The sequence below is a fragment of the Eubalaena glacialis genome, chromosome 15 (genome assembly GCF_028564815.1).
Source record: "Eubalaena glacialis isolate mEubGla1 chromosome 15, mEubGla1.1.hap2.+ XY, whole genome shotgun sequence".
NCBI lineage: Eukaryota > Metazoa > Chordata > Mammalia > Artiodactyla > Balaenidae > Eubalaena > Eubalaena glacialis.
Window position 1 is genome coordinate 55021867 of NC_083730.1, and position 24402 is coordinate 55046268.

Genomic DNA, 24402 nt, shown 5'->3' on the forward strand with positions numbered 1-24402 from the left:
AAACACACAGGAACTTATTAGAAGCATCATTCATTAGAAGCATCATCCATCAACCTGAAGAAAAAAGTTATATGTGATTTTCATTTCAGGAAGGTAAGTGGCCTGTACTATTACAATTCAGTGCCTTCAAAGATAATTGGTCAGTGTGCCAAATATACTTAACATATTCAGAGAAATGTAACTTTTTTTGACAAGATTATATGTTTACATAATAAAATGGGGTAGTTAGTGAAAAGTAAGGTTTTTTTTGTCACACTTCTCACAGTTGGTCCCGTAGTTCTCTTTCCCAGAAGTCTTCACTATTACTAGTTTCTTGTGTATCCTTCCATACCTGTTGTGTGCATAAACAAGCATATGTTTCTATATCTTTCCTTCCTCCCACTGTCTCCCTTTTTTTCTTTTTACGCAAAGGGAAGTACACCCTGTTATGCACCTTGCATTATTTGGCTTAACAATGTTTCTCGGCTGTAGGTCCATATCAGTTACTTACAGTTCTATTTTTTAGACAGATTTATTAAAGCATAATTTATGTATAATAAACTGCACCCTTTTAAAGTGTACAATTTGGTGGATTTTGACAGATTTACACACTTTTGGAACCACCGTCATAATCAAGATAGAGATCATTTCCATTACCTCCGAAAGTCTATCTCTCCCTCCACTCCTGACCCCAGGCAGTGACTCATCTGCTTTCTGTTACTGTAGATAAGTTTGCCTTTTCTAGAATTTCCAAAAAGTAGAATCATAGTCTGTATAGTCTTTGTGTCTAGCCTTTTTCATTCAGCATCATGATTGTGAAGTTCATTCATGTGGTTCCAGTAGTTTGTTCCCTTTGATTGCGGAGTGTTCTGTTATATTGACATACCACATTTTTGTTTATCCATTCACCCGACTTTTGGGTTGTTTTCAGATTTTGGTTATTGGACACAAAGCTGCTTTTAAGATTTTTGGACAAGTTTTTATGTGGAATGAACAGGATTCCTTCCTAAAAAATCTTTGTTTACCTCAGAGTCTCAGAGATTTTTGCCTTTTTTTTTCTTTTAGAGTTTTATAGTTTTACATTATGTCTGTGATCAGTCTCAACTTATTTTTGTGTGTTCTGTGAGGTAAGTGTTGATTTTTTTTTTTTTTTTTCCTACTTGGATATCCAGTAGTTCCAACACTGTTTTTTTCAGACTTTTTTTTCAACTGAACATAAATGTATGGGTCTATTTCTGGATTTTCTTCCATTGATCTCTGTGTCCCTTTGTCTTGATTACTGTAGCTTTTTAGTAAGTCTTGAAATCGGATAGTGTATTTCGAATTTTTTTTTTAAAGGGCTTTGACTACTGTATGTGGTTTTTTTTGGTTTTTTTTTTTTTTGCTTTTTCACATAAGTTTTAAAATCAGCTTGTCAGTTTCTGTATAAAAAGCCTGTGGGAATTTTGCCTGGAATTGAGTTGAATCTCATCTCTGCTTTGACATGATTGCATGATATAGTATGAGTGTATCATTAATTATAAAGCGGTTTATAATGATGGATGTTGTGGATTTTCAGTCTGTTGATCCAGTGTTCCAATGAATTTTGTATTTACTTGTGTCTTTGTGCACTTGTGCAAGTATATCTGTAATATAAAGTCTTGAAAATGAAATTGATATTTAGCATTTATAATATAATATTGATTGATATTGACAAATTGTCCTGCATAGACATTGAATCACCTGCAGTAATATGAGAGTAACCTGTCACAAATCCTTGCTAAGACTGTGTTGTTAAACTTCTTGATCTTTTGCCAGTCTGATAGGTAAAATATGGTATTTTGATTTGGTTCTAATTTGTTATTCTGTTATCATTTCACCAGCCATCTGTGGTTTACTTCTGGTGAATATATTATGGTGATAAGCTTATGCTGTTTCTTACCTTTATCTTCTATTGCTTCTATTGACTTTTTAATTTCTTTAATATTAGTTTTAATTTTCAGGAGTTCCTTTTGTACTGTGAACGTTCTTATATATTTGTTTCATGGATGAATTAACTTATTTTTAGTTTTTGTCTGTGCATTGTTTTTTTCTTCCAAGCTACTTCCTCCCTGTTTTTTTTTAAGGTTCTCTTGTATGTGGTGATTCTGGTTTTGCTCATGGTTACAAGTGAGACACTAAAAACTGATTGGAAACTGTGGATGGTGGGTAGTCTCCTGCTGGTAGGGTGTGAGTGAGTGAGTGTGTGTGTGTCTGTGATTTATGACTGTGAGCCCTATCAGTATTTTTTAGGTCTTTTCTCTAGTTTTGTCAAATTCATTAGAAAATGATCTTTTAGTTTCCTTCCTAGAAGGCATAGGCTAGGCTGCTGTCCTCTGGGAGTCTCTGAGTAGGCAAAGAGGGTTTGGGGTGGAAGGATTGGGTTTCAGTAATCAGTATGTGTACTGCTACTTACTCACTCTGTTGTCAGTATGATACTTCCTCCCTCAGCTGTGACTGTTGAGCCCACAGACCAAAGACCTTTTGTTTTACTCCTTCCAAAAGTTTATACCAGTCTTTAGGGAGTGATGTAGGGGTAGTCTTCTGGGTAGTAGTAATTGGAATGGCTGTGTGGCAGTCTTTCCCCTTTTGTGAGTCCCATTTTCCTCCCCATATCCCATCTCCTGGTACTGCCAATTTCTGCTTCTTGAGGGATTCTGTGGTTTACGTAGAGCTGCTTCTCACTTGGCTTTCCTCAGTTTCTAGTTTAGGATCAGGTTTTTTTGAGTCTGGAGGTTAGTTATTTGTCCTTCTTTGTAGCTTCTGTACGTTTAATTTTTATCATCTACACTTTTGTTCTTCATCCTTTGGGTTTATGGTTTTGTCTTGCTTCGTTTTAATCTGTTGCTTTTTTTTTGGTGGGTATTACATGAGAGTAGAGGTAAATGTGTGTGTTTAAATCTGCTTTTTTTATTGTGTGTCACTGTTTTTCTATGAATATAGTTATTTATGTGTACTGTTTTTCCTCAAAATAAGATTTTACGAGCTTAACCATTATATGTCTATATTATGAATTGTATTTTGTATTTTAAAACTTTTTTTAAAACATAAAATCGATTTCATCAATGAAATAGAAACGTTTTATTTCATTGGATACATGTACCATAGTTTACTTCAGGTTAGAAATACTAAAATTAAGTGCTATGTGTAAACTGAGCTCTGAAGACTAATGGTAGGATAGGATAAAATTATGGAGTATAGATTAACATGTTGGTTAATAGATTTGATGAGATGTAAATGAATGATTACATCTTTGTACCTTTTAAACATTTTAAAATATTTTACTTTTAGGTGCTGTGTAATGTGTTGAAAGGAAATTATAAGGAATGATTTTGTCAAATTTTTATGAGTTATGGTGGCTGAAAGATCAATTCTTTCTTGTGGGAAAGGAAATGTAAGTAACCTCAAGGAATAGATTGATTTTCAACTATTCTATGCTTACATAAGACAGGTTTTCCATTATTTATAAGACTGCACTTGGGATACTTTTTTCTGTTACCCTTAAGTATACAGACTAAATAATTCAGAAAGAGAAGTTAGAGTTTACGTAAGTCATGGTTATTTCTGTATAGTATCAGCATTGCTAAATTTCTTGAATTGTACAAAATTTAATTTTTATTTTTTTATTTTTCCAGAAATGGCAGCACAAAAGGAAATCTATATTAATAGACTATTTTATTAAACGGAAGTGGTTAGATAAGAACTTTAAACGAACAGACTCAACAAACAAGGAAAGAAACGTGTTGACTGTAAGACATGTTTCCAATGAATCAAAGTCCAATAACTGTAGACTTCAGAAGAAAAAAGTTTTCAAAAACTTTGTCAAAACAGACAGGTCAGTGATAAATAACTCCTCCAGTAATAGGGCTAGGCCTGAAAACTGATATTAATTGAATAAAATTTAAAAAATAGATCAAACTTGAATTAAAATTTTTTCATAAAAAGTTCTGAAAATATCAGATTAGATTTTAAATTTTCCTGAAATTTCTATTGCCTCGTCCAAAGTAAAGCAAATATCTTTCAGCCTTCATGCCAGCTTTTCTCATGTCATAAGGATGACAGAAATCTTAGCAAACTAGTATTTTTGTTGAAAATGTGTATCAGTATCAGTTGATTTTTAAGACTGCTGCTCAGTAATAGTACTAGACATTCAACATTTACAACTACCAGGACACAAAAATCTCAAAAACTACTCAGAAAAGGAGGACCTTACTCAGGAATGATGTCCATTCAGGAGAAATCAAAAGAAAATTCCTCCAGTGTTATTAAAAAGAGTGAAGATAAGAATCTAGAAACACAAATTCAAGGTTCTCAAAAGAATCTAGTAAAAAAATCAGGTCCAAAGGAAGCTATAAAATCACTGGTTAAATCTTCCAATGAAAGTAAAGTCAATCAGCCTGAATTAGGAACATGCATGAGCACAAGGTCAGCATCCAGTGATAAAAAAGCTAGTAAACCTATTAATAAAAATATGGTGACTGTAAAGGGACATTCACAACAAGAATCTACAAAGCAGAAGAAATTATCTCAGAAAAAGTCAGTGCACAAAACCCCTAAATCAAATGAACAGCTTAACCGGAGGTCACAAAGACTACAACAGTTAACAGAGGTTTCAACAAGGTCTCTGCGTAGTAGAGACATTCAGGGTCAAGTTCAAGCAGTTAAACAGAGTTTGCCACCAACAAAAAAAGAGCACTGTAGCAATACTCAGAGTAAATCTAATAAAGTTAAAACAAATCAGAAACATGTGAAAAGAAAAGTACTGGAAATAAAGTCTGATTCTAAAGAGGATGAAAATTCTGTAACTAATGAAGTAATAAATTCCCCAAAAGGAAAAAAACGCAAAGTAGAGCATCAGCCAGCTTATACTTGTAGTTCTCAGTGCATAAAAGGATCTGAAAAGTGTCTTCAGAAGAATACTAGAAAAGAGGAAACAAAATCTGTGCCTATAACTTCTTCTGAGATAAAAAGATCAAAAATGGCTACTTCAGTGGTCTCTAAAAAGAATGAGATGAAGAAGTCAGTTCATACACAAGTGAATACTAGTGCAAAATCCCAAAAAAGTCCACAGCCATCAGTGCCTGAACAAAGTATAGATAATGAGCTGGAGCAAGCAGGAAAGAGCAAACGAGGGAGCATTCTCCAGCTCTGTGAAGAAATTGCTGGTGAAATTGAGTCAGATACTGTAGAGGTAAAAAAGGAATCTTCACAAATGGAAAATGTAAAGGAGGAGAAGCCTACAGAAATAAAATTGGAAGAGACTGATACTGAAAGACAAATACTTCATCAGAAGGAAACAAGTCAGGATGTTCAGTGTAATCGTTTCTTCCCCAGTAGAAAAACAAAGCCTGTGAAATGTATTCTAAATGGAATAAACAACTCAACTAAAAAGAACTCCAACTGGACTAAAATTAAACTCTCAAAATTTAACTCTGTGCAGCAGAATAAATTAGACTCTCAATTTTCCCCTAAATTGTGCTTATTACGACCCAGTTTTTCACTGCCTGCATTAGAAATGCATCATCCAGTGACTGAAAGTACATTTTTAGGGTCAAAACCACATGATGATAAAAATAAAGCTTGCCAGCAGGAAGAAATGAAAGAAATTAATTCTGAAGAAGTTAAACTTAATGATATTACAGTTGACATTAATAAAACCCCCAAAAAGCCTCCTGAAAATTGTTGTTTGGGTAATCAGATAAAACCACCTCCTGATCAGCCATTGGATAACCAGAAGAAAGATTCTTTTGAATCAACACCAGATAAGGTAATCTATTTTCATCATGTACATAGAGGTGTCTGAGTACTTTCTGATAAGATTTAAGTGTTTACAACATATTTTAAGAATTAAGTTGTAAAATGTTAAGGAATTCTATTTTATTAACCCAATCTTGTAGTGAGTGATAGAACTTAATGACGCCTTTAGATGTCTCATATTTACATGAATGCTTGTCATTGTTTCCTTATTTTCACCCTTCATTTTTATTTTATGTGAAGCATAAACCTGTTGAAGTCTAGCTTTTCTTTTTCCTTTAACACACTGATTTGTTTCCTTTTTCTATTAATTGTAACCACAGAAACTGTTTCATAGTGAGTGACTAAAATGTAGAACTTGAAGTTGGGCCCAATTCTGAAGTTGGGCCCAATTCTGACCAAGTTGTTAAAATTAATTTCAGCTGGCACAAATCAACTTTCCCCACCTGATAAAATTTAAAAATTAAACATTGCTAATAGTAGAGATGCCTTTTGGTTTGACTTGTGTGACCATTTTAAACAATTGGCAAATAAAATGTCTGAAAGATGTAAATAATTCAGTCCTCAGGCTAAGAATAAAATTGTAGTGGCCAAGAATTTTTAAAATGGAAAAGTAAATTGAAAAACAGAATCTAAATAGCTGGAAGAAACTTGAATGATTATCTGAGAAGTAGTTTTGAAACCTTATAAAAGCAGCTGAGCCCATTTCTTTCCAAATTAAATCATAGGTAAAATACCAATATATAAAAGCAATAGGCAGAAATTTTATATGTGTCAAACTTAAGCGCTCTATAATACTGAGTTTTAGAACTCCACCAATTTGTTTTAGTTACTTAATTTTATAATGAGAAAGCTGAGAGCAATAGAGGAATGTGAGTTAGGTCACATGTTTGGTTGTGCAAATAGATTTGAATTCAGGTGTTCTGATTCTCAGCCCATCATTCTTTCTACAGTGAGATACTCTGAATATTAGAAGATCATTTGAGAAAAAAATCGTGGGTAGAGAAAAAAGTCAAGTCACCTTAAAGTTTTAGGAGTGATTTAAAGTTCTCTTTTGAGGCATTTGGGTCTAGAAGCAAATTTGAGTAAGGAGTCAGGGCTTGTGTCAGAAGCCCCGAAAACAGATTATTGTCTACTCTCGTGGACCAAAATTGAAAGTGAACTTAAAGGGAACAGATACAATGTGGTACTCTTAGATTTTATTTTCTGTGCGAACGTGAATGAAAGCATCACATTAGAAGACAATTAGACAATTAGAAGACAATTATTCAAATAGTGATAGTAATTAAGTAGTGAGTGGTAGAATGAGTAATAAGTGTGGCCTCTTGCAGGCACAGAGTGGCTTTCTCTTCAGGGTGTGCCTTTGTCAAAATTGACAGCTACACTCCAGGTGTAGTTGCAGAGTGTATCTTTTAACTCCTTGCTGCATAAATGCCTGTCAAAACTCAAAAGGCAGATAGTTTATGGGGAATATATTGAGAAATAAGAAATCCATTCCTTTGGACTAACTACTAGAATAGAGATGTTTAGTTAGACTACATTATTTTGATCTTCTGTAATGCTGCTTTTACTGAGATGTGCTTTGGATTTATGCAATACCTCTATCTTGAGGAATGTTATGAGAAACAGTCCTATGAAACTTGTGTTAAAATTTTTATTTACATACAAATTTACTTGAGAAGTCTTGAGTTTCAAACGTTTAGAATACTACAGAGAGACCAATATTATACTTGTGTCTACCACCCAAATTTGACAAAAATTAACATTTTATTGACTTCAGGTCTTTTAAAATAAGAAAAGTACATTACAGATATAAAGACCATACTTCCCTCTACTTTCCATTCACCTCTCTCCCCAGAGTTAAATATGCTTCTAAAGTTGGTATGGATATTTTACGTTTTTATTTTTGATTTCACTGTGTATGTATATATATCTATTATAAAGAATACTTAGCATTGTTTGTATTTTAAACGTTTACATAAATGCTAACATAGTTTGTGTGTGTGTATTCTATATATACATATTTTTTGCAACTTGATTTTGTGCACTCAGCACATTTGATATTTATTGATACATGGGTATTTTAATAGTTGTAAAGGAATATACCACAGTTTATTTATGTTTTCCTCTGTTAAAGCACTTTTAGGTTGTTTCCAACTTTTTCACTGATACCAACAATGTAATTACTATCACAGAGTGGTCAGGAGATATGGTGGTGACCACATCATTTCAAGACATATTTGATTGCTTGCTGCATCCGAGACACTGTGCTAATAAGGCTACAGAAGATGTTTCCTGCCTTTAAGGAATTTACATTGTACTAGTCACTTAGAAATTTCTCTTCTTCCCATAAACGCTAAGATGTTTTAGTTCAGCCATCATAGTAGCTTTTGTTTAATGAACACTGCCTCTTTGTTAGGCAGAGGAGAGCTTCATATAATTGTCACCACATTCTACAGCATGAGTTCTGTTATTATACATATATTACAGGTGAGGAGAGTGAAGCTTAGAGATTTAAGTGAGGCTTAGAGATCCATGTAAGTGATGGAGTCAGGCTTTGAACTGAGATTGGCTGGCTTCAGAATCTAGCCGGATTTATATTTGGGGAAATAGGAGAATGTAAAAAACAATCCTTAAATCATTTGAAAACTTTTCTGTGGCTGCTTGTAATTTTGCTCTTTTTATTATATGGTGTCAGTCTCAGCAGTACTGAAAAATGATGATGGTTGATAAGGCTGAGCATCTGATAGCCCTCTGAATTTTTTGGGCTGAATTTAAATTATTTGGATTTTATGAATTTTAAAGCTCAATTATTTTATGATTTGTTTTTGAAACTAGTAATTTACTAACTTCCCAATGGAGATTAAGTAGTAACATGTAATTGTTCTTACTGTTTTTAATTTTTCTGCTTTTTAATGACAAAAATAATGTTCATTTTTCAAAAATGTCATGTTCAAAAATAATGTTACATGTTCTTTGTAACAATCACAATACAGATAGATACACACACATACATACACATAGAAAGTTAATTATTCACCTCCTCATTTCCATTTCTTTGAGACAGCTAATGTTGATAGAGTTTGTAGTATTTTCCTTCGGTAGTTATTGAGTATCTGCTTTGACAGAGTTCTGATTTAGGGGCTCTTGGGAATACAAAGATAAATATAATAATAATAGTCTTTGCTCTTAAGAGTTATAGGAGATTAATAAAAAGCAAATAACTAATTCAAAATAGGAAGTGATAAGGGCATGAAAGACAGAGATGAAGTAGATGGAAAATTTGGGGAAAGGGGATGGGAAAACTTGGAGGAGACTTCATGGGAGGGGTTAATATTTAAGTAATGACTTGAGTTTATACAGGGGGTAAGGTGTTCTAGATTAGCACTATCCGGTAGAAATATAATGTGAGCCACATAAATTGTTTAAAAATCTCTGGTAGCCACGTTAAAAAAAATAAATTGGTAAAATTAATAGATTTTATTTAACTTGTCATATAAAAATACTATTATTTCAATGTGTCATGAGTTTTAAAAATTGAGGCGTTTTACTTTTTTTGTACTAACACCTCAAAATCTGGTGTGTGATTTACATTTGTAATAAATCAGTCATACTAACCACATTTTGAGTGCTCAGTAGTGAGATGTTACAGTGGCTATTAATGGACAGTGAGGTTTAGGTAGATGAAACTCAGAAAAAGTATAGAGCCAGGCAAATATGGAATATATCTGTTGGAGAGGTAAATTTTTCAATCTAGTGTGAAGAGGAATAATAGAAGTTGATGCTGAGGAGGGTAGCTTGTAGGGAGATCATAAAGAGACTTTTAAGGCATATCTGTGTGAATTACTCCATATATTATCTTAAATTTTCTTAGTATAGTGCTAAAATTCACTGAAAGTATTGGGATAAGACTCAAAGGTTGATATAAAAGCAAATATTAACGTTTTGAATTATATGTGCTTAGAATTGCAGCCTATGTTTGGAATCTAAGCTTGAAAACAATCCAGTGGAAAATACCACTACTACTGTTTCAACTCTGCTCAGTCAAGCAAAAATTGATACAGGGGAGAGTAAATTTCCAGGTAATACTTTGAAAATATTGTTTGGATTTCACAGTGGTCAGACATATTTTTGTCAGCATAACAGTAGACTATATCCACTACCAAATAAGCCTGTTAAATCCTTCTTTTAACCATTGCTTATGTTTTTCTGATGTGTGATTATCACCATTCTTTGAAGGGGGAGAATTGCTTCTGTTGATTGGCTTGTTTACAGTACTTAAGATGATTCTTTGATTCCCTACCAAAAATTCTTTTGTTTTTCAATCTTTTGTTTGTGCACTTACTTTCTGGAGAAGTGTTACTTAATGAATTGCTTAAATTAGTGGTAGCAGTTTATTTCTCAAGTATAAATGACTGTGCTTTACCACTTCAGGTTCTTTAACCCTTAATTACTCAGTTTTCCATCTTAGTAATTCTATCTTTGAATTAAGAATTTAATCAGTTGCTGCAGTGTGTCCACTTATACCATAAAACAACTTTATTTTTGTAACCTTATGAAAATTTTGGGGGGAATTCCCTGGCGGTCCAATGGTTAGGACTCGGCACTTTCATTGCCGGGATCCGGGTTCAACCCCTGGTCCGGGAACTACGATCCCGCAAGCTGTGTGGAGTGGCCAAAAAAAAAAAAAACTTGGGCAAGTATTATTTGAACTCTTGGATGGGGATTAGTTCACCTATATCAGATGAAGCACCAGGAGAAACAGAAAAGAAATTCCTAATTTCTGTTGTTTCTCTCTGGTAAAGGAAGGATACACTTGGAGCAAAATATTGAGTTCAGATAATTGCTTCCGTTTCATGTCATTTAACCTTTTCTCTTAGTGGGGGAAGGGGAAGTATAATATGAACACAAGAAATGCATTTATTCATTAGAAAATAAATTGATTATTGCATTATTTGATTAGTAATGTGATTAAAACTCCAGAGACTACAGGGTTTTTTTTGTTTTGGTTTGGTTTTTTATAAATTTATTTATTTATATTTTATTTTTGGCTGTGTTGAGTCTTCATTGCTGTGCGCGGACTTTCTCTAGTTGCAGCGAGCGGGGGCTGCTTTTCTTTGCGGTGCTCGGGCTTCTCATTGCAGTGGCTTCTCTTGTTGCAGAGCACGGGCTCTAGGCTCGCGGGCTTCAGTAGTTGCGGCTCGCGGGCTCTAGAACGCAGGCTTAGTAATTGTGGCGCACGCGCTTAGTTGCACCGTGGCATGTGGGGTCTTCTGGACCAGAGATTGAACCCGTGTCCCCTGCATTGGCAGACAGATTCTTAACCACTGTGCCACCAGGGAAGTCCTACAGGTTTTTTTAAACATGTTTTCATTTATTTCCATTTAGAGATTGTATAATTATGCAAGCATTTAAACAGTTTCCTTTATTGTTCAGTGAGTAATTATTGGTGAAACTAGAGACAAACTTGATCTACCATTAGATCTCTTTGCAGCTCTGTAGAGCCTTTTTGCCTCTTCTCTGAAGAGTAATTTCTAGGAAGGGGCTCTAATTTTATCAAATGGTGTTTATTAAAAATAAAGCATTTAGTGCACTGAGGTTTTGTCTTTATTATAATTTTTAACCATTAGGTGGAGAGCTAGTACAAAGGCTTAGTACATAACCCATCTTTTGATTAAATCACAGGTTCAGCTCCCAAACAGCACAATATACTCACTAACCAAACATCTAAGACCAGTGATAACAGGTAAGGTATTAGTTTAATATAAGTATAAATATGAGAACTTCAGAATTTTATACCTGCAAGTTTTGAGTTTGGGGGTTTTTTCCCCTGAAAGGTTGTGCTAGTAACCCTCAGTTTTTCACATAGAGGTGATACAAGTTCTCTTTTCATTTTAGTTTTTTCTATGTCTATACATACTATTTCGTAGCTTTTATTTTTTTACTTAATGTGTTATGGGCATCTTTTCTACATTCCTTCCTCATTCTTTTAAATTCTGCAGTAGATTTCACTGTGTGAATATTCCATTGTTTAACAATTCTCTACTTTATAGAAACTTTGGTTGTTTCTAGTTTGTTCCTATCAGAAAAAAAAAGTCCTGCAATAAACACATATATCTTTGTCCACTTACGTGACTATATCTAGGATAAATTCATAGCTATAGGACTTAAGCTGCATTGCCAAATTTCCCTGCAAAGTGGTTGTGTCTTATACTCCCAGCAACAGTGTTTGAGAATGCTCCTTTTTCCCAAAAACCTCCATGATATGAGTGTTAGCAACATGTAAAAGTGTTTTCAGTAGCTTAAAAGCTTTTTGTTGTCTTTAATTTCAAAATTAAATTAGTATGATTTTTTGGCTTTACTCATTACTGAAAACAGTATGTAGGACAAACTGTAGTGACTCAAATTGCTAAAACTATGAAATGTAAAACATACTATAGTTAGTGCTGCAGTTTTTTGTTTATTTGATGCAAGTTAGTTGTTTCTTTGGGTTTCCTTCCCTGTTTTGGTTTTTAAAAGGTTATTTTTCCCCCCTTGGAATTGATATTTGTCAGTGTTGTATAGAAAATAAGGTTTTTTTTTCCTACCAGTGATTTGAAGTGATATGGATCTATAACATTTAATAGTTTTTGTTTGTTTGGTTGGTTGTTTTTTTAAAGGGAGATACCACCAAATCATTCTTGGCCTAAGTGTAATTCCCATTTGGAGATAACAATTCCAAAAGAATTGAAACTAAAAGAAGCAGAGAAAGCTGATGAAAAACAGTTGATCATAGTAAGTATACAACTTGACCTTTTTGGTGAAATGTTATAAACATCTTATTTATGCACATTGTGAAGGAATAAATTCATTTTTTTCCTAAAGAGCTTTTTTGTCGCCGTTAAGTCTCAATTATGGAAATATTCTTGGTATTATGACAGCCACCCCCCCCCCAGTGATTCCATCCTGTAACAAATAATAAAAATTCAAATTTCCATACTTCTAGTTTTATTTACAACAGATTGACACTTTATTTCACATTTGTTATTTCTTAAATGTGTCATTTGATCACTACCTTTTTTTAGTAGTTTAAATATTAAAATAACACGGAGCTTAATAAATAAGATGATTTTAAATATCTGTATTTTAGTGTATGTTATAATTTTAATACTACATTTTATAGGAAGATAAACCAATAGTTAATTTGAATTAGAAAATAAGTACAATTAGGTGGCAAGGTGGAAAAGAGGGAGATATTTTGATTGATTAAAAATCTACTTTGAATGAGCACAGTATAAAAAAATGAAGAACCCAAAATAATAGCAACATTTAATGTAGTTCCAGTTAACATAATTAATAGGATTTTTTGGTACTAGATGATTGATTCTAACTTTAATATGGGAGAATAACTTTGTAAGAATTGTCTAGAAATTTTTAGGAAAGATTAGTGAGGGAAAAAGTTGTTTCATCGAATTTAATAATGTTTCTGTTGTCAAATCAGTATAATAGTGAAACAGGATTAGACAAGTGGAATCTAGAGCTGCACTGTCCAATATGGTAGCCACATGTGACTGTTGAGCACTTGAAATGTTGCTTGTCACAACTGAGGTATGCTCTATGTGTAAACATACATACTGCATTTCAAAGATTAGTACAAAAAAGCATGTGAAGTATCTCACTAATTTTTTAAAATATTTAATACATGTTGAAATGATAACATTTGGGATATGTTTTGTTAAATAAAATATATTATTAAAATTAATTTTACCTGTTTGCTTTTGCAGCCTTTAATGTGGCTACTAGTAAATTTAAAATTACCTTTGTGGATCACATTTCTATTGGATAGTGCTCGTCAAGAGTTGATGGTAATGATGATGTTAATGATCATAATAGCAGCTAATATTTTTGAATGCATTGTTCCATCTCCTCCACTTAATTAAGTTAAGCCTTATAAAAAAGTATGAGATAGGTACTACTATTATTTTCCATTTACCAGTGAGGAAACTAAGGTAGCTGCTTACTCATTACTGTGAAAACTGCCTTCTTGAAGAGGTATTTGTATGCCTGTATTCGTTATTCACAGTAGCCAAAAGGTGGAAGCAACTAAAGTGTCCATCAGTGGGTGAATGGCTGAACAAAATGTGTTGTGTATGTATACAGTGGAATATTATTCAGCCTTTAAAAAGGAAGGTAATTCTGACATGTTATAATATGGTTGAACCTTGAGGACATTATCTAAGTGAAATAAGTCAGTCACAAAAAGACAAATACTGTATGATTCTACTTATATAAGGTACCTAGAATAGTCAAATTCATAGAGATAGAAAGTAGAATGGTGGTTTCCAGGAGCTGGGGGGGCGGTGTTGGGGAGCTGTTGTTTAATGGGTATAGAGTTTCAGTTTTTTGTTTTGTTTTGTTTTTGTTTTTTTGGCCGCTCCTTGCGGCATGTGGGATCTTAGTTCCCTGACCAGGGATCGAACCTGTGCCCCCTGCAGTGGAAGTGCGGAGCCCTAACCACTGTACTGCCAGGGAAGTCCCTAGAGTTTCAGTTTTGCAAAATAAAAATAATTCTGTAGATTGGTTGCACAACAATGTGGGTGTACTAAATACTACTGAACTGTACACTTAAAAATAGTTAAGATGGTAAATACTATGTTTTATATCTTAACCACAATTAAAAAAATTTTTTTTAACGCCCTGAAATTTCAGGTAACATTTTTTTCAATAGTTTGAATCTTTTAGAATGAACTTCCCTTTAGTTTTATATACAATCTTTTATTTACCATTTGATTTCTCTTTGCTCTGTGACCCTAGCTGTAATGCAGTAGCATACAGTTATCTGAGATCCTTTTTTTTTCCTGTAATTAGCTGAAATTATACAGTTTTAGAGCAGAGAAAATAAAGGGATTATGCTTTTTTTAGTTAATATATTATTCTTAAGGTTAGATCATATTGCTGTAATTTTTCTTGTTAAGTAAGGACAAGAATAGAAAACCTTTTGGAAACAATTACTATTCTACAGCACAAGTATGAATTGCTGGAGTACAGGTGATTATAATCAGTCTTTCATACTTATTTGATATAAAGAAAATAGAAAATGTTTAATTTTACCTTTTCTCAAGAGTTTCTGGTGACATAAATACTCTTTTTAATATAACTAGAGCAAAACCAAAGATGTCTATGAAACATTATTTCTTCTAAACTTTAGCAGTGTAATTATTCACAGATACAAAATACATACTAGTTCTTATTTATAAAGTATTTGCTGTTTGGGGCTCTAGAACTAAGATTGTAGTGTTAAAGATACTTCTCAGTTCCTTTCAGTTGTTATTAAATGCTGTGGAGTGAGTGATTACTAAAATGGAAAATGGTTCTTAATAAAATTACATACAGATTTCAAAGATTAACATCTTAGTTTTTATAATCAACATTGAATGTTATTTTAAACACTTCTCACTCTATGTTCATGTTATAGCTTTAGAGGCTGATGTTCTGGAATTATTCTTTTGGGGGGGAAAAAACCTTCTGTTTGTTTTTTATAAATAGGATGCAGGACAAAAAAGATTTGGAGCAGTTTCCTGTAGTGTTTGTGGCATGCTTTACACAGCTTCAAATCCAGAAGATGAAACACAGCATCTGCTCTTCCACAACCAGTTTATAAGTGCTGTAAAATATGTGGTAAGTGGAATTCATGACTTCTAAAATGCAGAATCAGATAATTAGAGATGAATTGCCAAATTTAAGTCATTGAAACATTTTTGTCTTTAGGAGATGGTAATATATACAAAGCCCTTGTAGTATATATACAGGCTTATTTTAAAACAGAGCCAAACATAAAACCCAGCAAATTTATTCTGGCTGGTGTATGTTGTGGGATTTTTGAATGTAAGTTATATTTTTAAAGTGTTACTGAACCTCTTCTAACAAGTAATGCTGTTCAACTTGAGTATTTTAAAAATTTCCTTTGGTTTTAATAATTATTAACTATTGTTAAGCCTGTTTAATATTCAGTATAGCTTGACACACTTTTTATTTGAGGGATTGATAGTGCTGTATATTATACCAAATAGACTGGGGATTTCCTTAACTTCTCTTTGCTAACATGAGAGCTTTTCTTAATAAAATTAAAGAGAAAAATTCTTGATGGTTAAAACCTCAGAATTTGTAGTATACTTTAAAAAAAATCCCACAAAGTAAATAAGTTTTAGTATGTATTTTTTGATGTATGTGCATTTGAGGCATAATGGGTATTATTTAATACTTGTTTTTGGAAGTAGCAAAATTTTAAATAATTTTGAACCATTTCAGGTATCTTGTGAAAATAGTAATTTAATGTAATTGCTGTTTACCCATATCTGAAATGGAATTTATTTTTATTTTATACATGTTACCTTCAGTACTGTACACTCACATTAATAAGACCTCCAGGATATCTGAACTGAGATCACCAATTCATTTCATATAGGCACCAGATGTTGGATTATTTAAAGATCTTTATTGGCTTCAGTTAAATTTGTATCCTTACCTTTGGTTGAAGGATTTATATTCATGGTTTTATTTATCCAGTTACTTCTTCCCAAGATAGATGGGGTTTTCTTTTTTTGGTTCCCTTCTGTGATGATCCTTTATATTCCTTATTTCATCTGCTTTTCCACACATACACCCTCCTACTGCTTAACTAAATAAAATATAAGGTGTGTGGACATAGAATATCTATAGCTAGATATTGATTTGTCACTTGAAATTTGTACTTTTCCAATTTGACTGTATTAATATCCTTACAACTTGAAAAGAAAAATAGCTCTATCAGGCAGCTAAATTATAGAATACTTCTTTGGCAAAAATATTTGTTTATTTTACATACGTGAATCTGGTAGAAGTTAAAATGTGTTCGGCTCAAGTTACATTATTTGATTCTTGCAACCAGTTTCCTCAAATTATAAAAAGATTTGGTTTAAAAGACTTAATTCTTTATTTTAAAGGAAGTTCTTAATTTCTGACACAATCTGTAAAGAAATCAACCAGGAATTAATGTACTCTGCTCTTCCACAATACCAAAGGAAATTAGTTTATGGAGCAAGGTGGAGTCATCACCTTCTCAACAAATTCTGGCTCTTGCAAAACTGTAAAGCAGTAGAGCAACTTAGGGAAGACTGACTCCTGCCCCAGACCCCACCCCCGCGCTCCTTGATGGGACAGAGCTATGGGTTATTTTATTTATTTTTGAAATAAGCTCAAGAGAAGGAATCGAGTTTAGCAGTTGGCCATCCTTCACTAACATCAAAGTTAATGTTCTTATCTTTTGCTGTTTTCAGATGTGTAGGTATACATAGATTTTAAGGTAGAAACTCCTCCAGAACATTGTAGCATTCTTTTCTAGTGTATGGAGAGAGGATAAAAACATACCTATGTTAAAGATATTCTGCTGTGATCACAACCCTGGATTTTGGGTTGTGACATGAATCATTTATTGGGCACCTAATATTGTGCTTTTGCGTTAAGTACTCATAAGTGTTTGATGAAACATCTAAGTTTTTTAAATGCCAGTTCATCTGTTGTGTCTGATTCTTGGAGAGAAGCACATAGAAAAGAAGTCATTTCGTGCTCTGGCTTTTATTTATTTCAAATGGGCAGTGTTCAGCGATTGGAAATCAAGTTTTCTTCCACTTAGAATAAATTAGAATGAGTTATACTTTTTATATTTTAATCAAACATTCTTTAGAAAATAAGTAGTTTTTCCTTAGGGTAAAAAGTTTCCCTTAGACATGGTAATAATCTATGACAGGTAAAAATGGCTGAAGTCTTCTTTTCAAAAGATTAAAATAACATATAAATTATATAGCCATAGTATCAATAGAAATTGATGCCACAGAGGCTACTTTTGGTTGACTAGAGTATTTTCTTTTTCTTTTCCTTATCCTCCTTGGTTTGGGGTAGGGGAGAGAGTGATGGTGCTCTCTTTGTCTGTTCCTTCATTGTACTCCATCTGCCTCATTGACACCATTTGAGGAAATGTATTTTATCTGACTTACTAGAAACTATTTAGGAAGGAGCCCCTTAAGGCTTCAGGGGGAGCCTGGATTCTGGTTTAGACCTAGGTTCATTTCAGTTTCCCTTCATGAACTAAGATACTGTTTTCCTAAAGGTGTGAAGAGAAAGCAGGAAAAACTCCCCCAAGAACATTGAGCCATGTTGCTAGGCAAGGAACCTATCCAGAACTCATCTGTATTTTGAGCTTTTAGTAATGCAGAGGAGGAATAATGTGTGGGTTCTTTGCAGAGAATTTCCTAACTTAATCTTTCTTACCTCTGTCTTTCCCTTATCTCCTTTGAATTGATTAACATTTGACTGAATGCTTTGTGGAGGGCCTTACTCTCAGGGTATTTGATATACCCTTGCCTTCAAATTTAGGAACAAAGCCTGAAAGAAATGAAAAGTTAACAATAGAAGATTTAAGTAACTATTAAAGCAATAAATCAATATTAACTATTTAAATTAAATTATAAATTAGCTTTGCAATTTAGAAGTGATAATTACTTTGGTAGAGCAGTGGTCAGAAGAGGGGTTTGTTTTCATGTCTTGATGACAAGAAAAACTTTGAAGAAGGATTTGACCGATCCCTGATTAGATGTACAGCTGCACTATCCAGTATGGTAGCACTAAACCACAGAAATGAAAAATGCTGTTCTTCAGTTACAGTAACCAGTGCTCAGTCACATGTTGCTAGAGGCTACGTGTTAGTGTAGATGTAGAATATTTGTATTGTCACAGTGAGTTCAATTAGACAGTGCTGCTACAGAAAGCTGAGTCAGGGAAGCCATGATCCAGTAACCTTTAATTTCTTTTATGTGAAACTTGAATACATGTGAATTTACTTCTGCATACTTTTTCTATATTCCTTTTGAAGATAATTAGAACAAAGAGGAAACTGGGTGTGGAGCAGGAATAAGGATTTTTAAGTCTTGGGATTGAGAAAGGAATCCGAAGCAAAGTAGCCTTGGCTCTTAGAACTGTACTCCAGCATTGTTAGGGAATAGGGAGCCCAGGTATATTTGTAGGAGGAATTCAGAGAGCCGACTCAGAATTTGGTCTGAGTTTCATTGAGTTTCCCTGCTTAAAGGTTGAAAGTTGAAAGTTAAGAAGTAGTTTCTTTAGAAACAGGTAGGAATTTGTTACATAAAAATTACCAAATGTCTTATTTCAAGCATCCAAGTTTTTTTTCTCTCTTGCCTGACCCACATTTTTAGTTTTTCTAACTTATTATATCTTAAAGACATAAAATATTGTGGTGTATAAATGTAGAATGGGAGCAGTCAGAAAGTAATTTTCCTTTGGGATGTGAAGGCCATATATTGGAGAAAGAATACCTTTAGAATGAATGTTACATGCAACAAAATTTTACATTTTTTAAAATAAATTTATTTATTTATTTATTTTTGGCTGCGTTGGGTCTTCGTTGCTGCACGCGGGCTTTCTCTAGTTGTGGCGAGCGGGGGCTACTCTTCGTTGCGGTGTGTGGGCTTCTCATTGCGGTGGCTTCTCTTGTTGCGGAGCATGGGCTCTAGGCGCGCAGGCTTCAGTAGTTGTGGCATGTGGGCTCAGTAGTTGTGGCTCGTGGGCTCTAGAGCACAGGCTTAGTAGAAAGTGTTCACAAACTCTGGGGAGGGAAAACATATCTAGTGGCAAATAAAAGCTTCAATCTGTTTTTCCCCTACTTTTCTCTATTCCAGAGATGGTACCACCATTTACTTATATCCACAAGCTGAAAACTTCAGAACAGTCCTTCAGTTTTCTTTTTATTGTGCTTCTAACTCAATCCATTAGTGAATTTCACCTTCAAAATAGATTCCAAATACTCCCACTTTTGTCATGTCTACTGCTCCTGCTCTGAACCAAGCTGGCATCATTTTTTGCCTGGACCACTTGTGTAATGCTTTCCTAACTGGTCTCCCAACTTCCATTTTTGTTTCCCTGCAGTCTTTCTCCATGTTGTCCATAGCAATCTTTTAAAAACTTGAATCAGATTATGTCCTTCCTTTCTTTAAAATTTTCCAGTGAATTCGCATCACACATAGAATAAAATTCAGAGTACTTAACTGTGGCATCAAGGCCCCACATACTCCCCCTTCTCTAATCTCATCTCCTTACACTCTTCCCCTTACTTGCTGTTCTCCTGGTCATGCAGATCTTCCTTGTGTTCTTAAACCACTTCAACCACATTCCATTCTTGGTGTATTTGTACTTATATTACTTTTTCTTGGAGTGTTCTCTCAGATCTTCACATACTGGCTGTCTTCATTCTGGTCTTAAAGACACCCTCCCTGACCACCCAGTACAAAATAGCTCCCCTTGTCCCTCTTCTGTCTGTATAACTTATCACACTCTGAAAGTTTGTTGTGTGTATTCCCCACTGGAGTAGAAGCTGTGTCGAAGCAGAGTCCTTGATAGCCTGTTTATCATGCTGAAGAGCACCTGCCAATGCGTAGTAGGGGCTCAACAAATACATTGAGGGCTTCCCTGGTGGCGCAGTAGTTGGGAATCCGCCTGCCGATGCAGGGGACACGGGTTCGAGCCCTGGTCCCGGAAGATCCCACATGCCGCGGAGCGGCTGGGCCCGTGGGCCACAATTACTGAGCCTGCGCGTCTGGAGCCTGTGCTCCGCAACGAGAGAGGCCGCGATAGTGAGAGGCCCACGCACTGCGATGAAGAGTGGCCCCCCGCTTGCCACAACTGGAGAAAGCCCTAGCACAGAAACGAAGACCCAACACAGCCATAAATAAATAAATAAAATTTAAAAAGAGAAAAAAGAAAATCAATAATTAAAAAAAAAAAAAAGAATTAAAAAAAAAAAAACAAATACATTGAATTAAAGAACAGGTTTTGATTTGAAGCCACAGAACAAGAGTGGTGAGTCTCAGTTTTCTCATTTAAAAATGAGATTAAACCAGAAGATTTCTCTGGGCTTTGTCAACTCTGATATTTGTTGATATTAAATCATTGGGAGTTAATAGTATAAATATCTTTGGGGGACATGGAACATATTGTAAGTTAGAATAGTAACATACTTCAAAATATGTAAAACAGCCCAAATTTGAATTCATTGTGGCAGTTAGAGGTTTATTAACTAGGTTTGCATATTGAATTATATATCTGACTGAATTTAGGTGCTAAAATCGTTTGTTCTTTGTTTAGAAAAATAGTCAAAGTAATTTAACTCTTTTTTTTTTTTTTTGCTAAGATGTAAGAGGTCATTATAGATTATTTTGTACCAGTGGTTTTTTTTCAGTTGTATTTAATTTTAATTTTCTGTAAGATAAATTTTTCTTTATATATAAAAATAATGCTTCTAATCCTTCTATCACAGGAATTACATCTTTGAGAGTTTTAGTTTCTCTCCTGAAATTCTTCTTTCACATAGTTTGTCCTCTTGTCCTTTAAAATCTTTAGCATACGTGTAACAGCAATTTTAAAGTTCTTTTCTGCTAATTCAAACATTTGGGTCACACTGGGTCTGTTTCTATTGACTTTTCCCCTCTTGATCTTGGATCATAATTTCCTATTTCTGTCCATGGTCTTACTTTTTTTTTATAGACTTTATTATTATTATTTTTTTTTAGATATTGAGCTCCCTGTGCTTGCTTCACTAGCTTTATTTATTTATTTATTTATTTATTTATTTATTTATTTATTTATTTATTTATTTTTGGCTGTGTTGGGTCTTTGTTTCTGTGTGAGGGCTTTCTCTAATTGCGGCGAGCGGGGGCCACTTTTCATCGCGGTGCGCGGGCCTCTCATTATCGCGGCCTCTCTTGTTGCGGAGCACAGGCTCCAGACACGCAGGCTCAGTAGTTGTGGCTCACGGGCCTAGTTGCTCCGCAGCATGTGGGATCTTCCCAGACCAGGGCTCGAACCCGTGTCCCCTGCATTGGCAGGCAGATTCTCAACCACTGCGCCACCAGGGAAGCCCTAGACTTTATTTTTATAGAGCAGTTTAAGTTTATAGGGAAGTTGAGCCTACGGTAGAGAGAGTTCCTGTATACTCCTGCACATACATATGCTTAACATTCCACACCAGAGTGGTACATTTGTTGCATCTGATGAACCTACATTGACAAATTATCACCCAAAGTCCATAGTATATATTAGGGTTCACTCTTGGTGTTGTACATTTCATGGGTTTAAAAGATACATAATGACATGTATCCAGTAATGTCATACAGAATAGTTTTTCTGTTCTCCCCTGCTTCATCCTTGCCTAACCCCCGCCCCAGCCCCTGGCAACCACTGATCTTTTTAACTGTTTCCAAAGTTTGGCCTTTTCCAGAATGGTATGTAATTGGAATCATACAGTATGTAGCCTTTTCATATTGACTTCTTTCACTTAGTATTATGCATTGAAAGTTACTCTGTGTCTTTTCATGATAGCTCATTTCTTTTTAGTGATGAATAATATTTTATTATCCTGATGTATCATAATTTATTTACCTATTCACCTACTGAAGAACATCTTGGTTGCTTCCACATTTCGGCAATTGTGAATAAAGCTGCTATAAATGTCCATGTGCAGGTTTTTGTGTGGACATACATTTTCAACTCGTTTTTGTAAATACTAAGGAGTGCAAATGCTGGGTCGTGTGGTAGGAGTATGTCTAGTTTTGTAAGAACTGCCAAACTGTTTTCCAAAGTGGCTGTACCATTTTGCATTCCCACCAGCAATGAATGAGATTTTCTGTTGCTCCACATTCTTGCCAACATTTGGTGTTGTCAGTGTTCTGGGTTTTAGCCATTCTAATGGTTGTGTATTGTATCTTACTGTTGTTTTAATTTGCATTTCCATGGTGACAGAATAGGGAGCATCTTTTCATATGCTTATTTGCCATCTGTATATCTTCTTTGGTGAGGCATCTGTCCAGGTCTTTGGCCCATTTTTTAACAGGTTGTTTGTTTTCTTATTGTTGAGTTTTAAGAATTCTTTGTATATTTTGCATAACAGCCCTTTATGAGCTAGGTCATTGTAAATATTGATATCTCCCAGTCTGAGGTTTGTCTTCTCATCCTCTGGACAGTGTCTTTTGCAGAGCAGAAGTTTTTAATTTTAAGTTTAATGAAGTCCATCTTATCAGTTCTTTCTTTCATGGATTGTGCTTTTGGTGTTGCATCTAAAGAATTATTGCCATACCTAAGGTCATCTGGATTTTTCCCTTTGTTATCTCCTAGGAGTTTTTATAGTTTTGCATTTTACATTTACATCTATGGTCCATTTTGAGTTAATTTTTGTGAAGCGTGTAAGGTCTGTGTCTAAATCCTTTTTTTTTTTTGCACGTGGACATATAGTAGTAGTTCCAGCACCATTTGTTGAAAAGACTATCTTTTCTCCATTGTATTGCTGTTGCTCTTTTTACCAAAGATCAGTTGACTATATGTGGGTCTATTTCTGGGCTTTCTATTCTGTTTCATTGTCTCTTTGTTTCTTCTTTCACCAATGTCACACTGGCTTGATGATTGTAGCTTTACAGTAAGTCTTGATGTCCAATAGTGTTAGTTCTCTGACTCTGTTCATTTTCAATATTGTGTTAGCTATTCTGACTTTTTTGCCTCTCCATATAAACTTTAGAATCAGTTTGTCAATAGCCACAAAATAGCTTGCTGGGATTTTGATTGGGATTGCACTGACTCTATAGATCAAGTTGGGAAGAACTGACCTGTTGACAATATTAAATCTTCCTGTCTTGCCTTGTAAGTTTTTCTTGGACATTGGACATTGTGTATAAAAGAACACTAGCAACTGAAGTAGATAATCAGATAATTCCCTTCCCTGCCCCCACCCCCTAGCCAAAGCTTTCCCTTCTTTCTGTCTGGCAACTACGTTAAGGGGCTGATCTCTTAGATTTCATTAGGAGTTGAGTTGGGTTGAAATTTTAGTTATTCTATCCATTTGGATTTTTAATGTCTTAAGGTTGGGATCAGGTGCCTCTCTCCAGCAGAGGTTGAGGATCTAAACTCCACAGTACACAGATCTCTCTATACCTCCTAGCCCCACTCAGCAGACGTCCCATGGGAGAGAGTTGGTGGAGAATTACCTCTGTGTTTCGCGCTTCTCCAGATTTCAGACTTCCATGTCAGCTCACTTATGACCATTAAGAATTTGATTGATTTTTCCCTGTCCCAGTAGGAGACTTTTCTTGTTCTCTGCCTGTGGCAATCCTGCTCCTCTAAGACACTGATTGGTCAATGTCTTAGGGATAAAAATGGCTGCTGGTCTCTGCTCACCTAGGTAGGGCGGGTTCATCTCTGGAAATCAGTCCACAGCTCTTCATTGCCTTAAAAAAAAACATGCTTTTTAGTTTATTGGGTGTTTTCTTATTACAGCAGGACCAGTGATCTTTTTATGACCTTCTTTATCTTAACTGGGAGTGGAACTCCCAAAGATACACATTTTGAGAACATTTTTCAGTAATGGATTTGGGACTTGGGGTGGAGTGGAGTATGGGCCAGAATTTTTTAAAATCATGAGTGAAACAGAAGAGGTCAGTAGATTTGCCCACTAAGCCCAGATGACCTTGAGATGAGACTGACATCAAATGAAATATTTCTTATATACTGGGAGATTATTGCTACAAGTTGAAAAGTGCTTAATTGATGAATCCTAATAAAGGGATGTTTTGGATTCCT

At 34.6% G+C, this 24402-nt stretch overlaps 1 protein-coding gene across 4 annotated transcripts in view; it reads left to right on the top strand.

Annotated features, from left to right (window-relative positions):
* Positions 1 to 4143: 4143 nt before the first annotated feature.
* Positions 4144 to 24402, top strand: part of ESCO1 (establishment of sister chromatid cohesion N-acetyltransferase 1) — a 40481-nt gene continuing 20222 nt past the window's right edge. For all 4 annotated transcript variants that reach the window (XR_009697348.1, XR_009697349.1, XM_061169496.1 and 1 more), the window contains exons 1-5: positions 4144 to 5764; positions 9716 to 9833; positions 11437 to 11497; positions 12411 to 12525; positions 15277 to 15408. Coding sequence is in view for 2 of the 4 variants with exons in the window: in XM_061169496.1 (XP_061025479.1) it covers positions 4217 to 5764; positions 9716 to 9833; positions 11437 to 11497; positions 12411 to 12525; positions 15277 to 15408 (1974 nt within the window). In the remaining 2 variants the exon portion in view is untranslated. The remainder of the gene's footprint in view (positions 5765 to 9715; positions 9834 to 11436; positions 11498 to 12410; positions 12526 to 15276; positions 15409 to 24402) is intronic.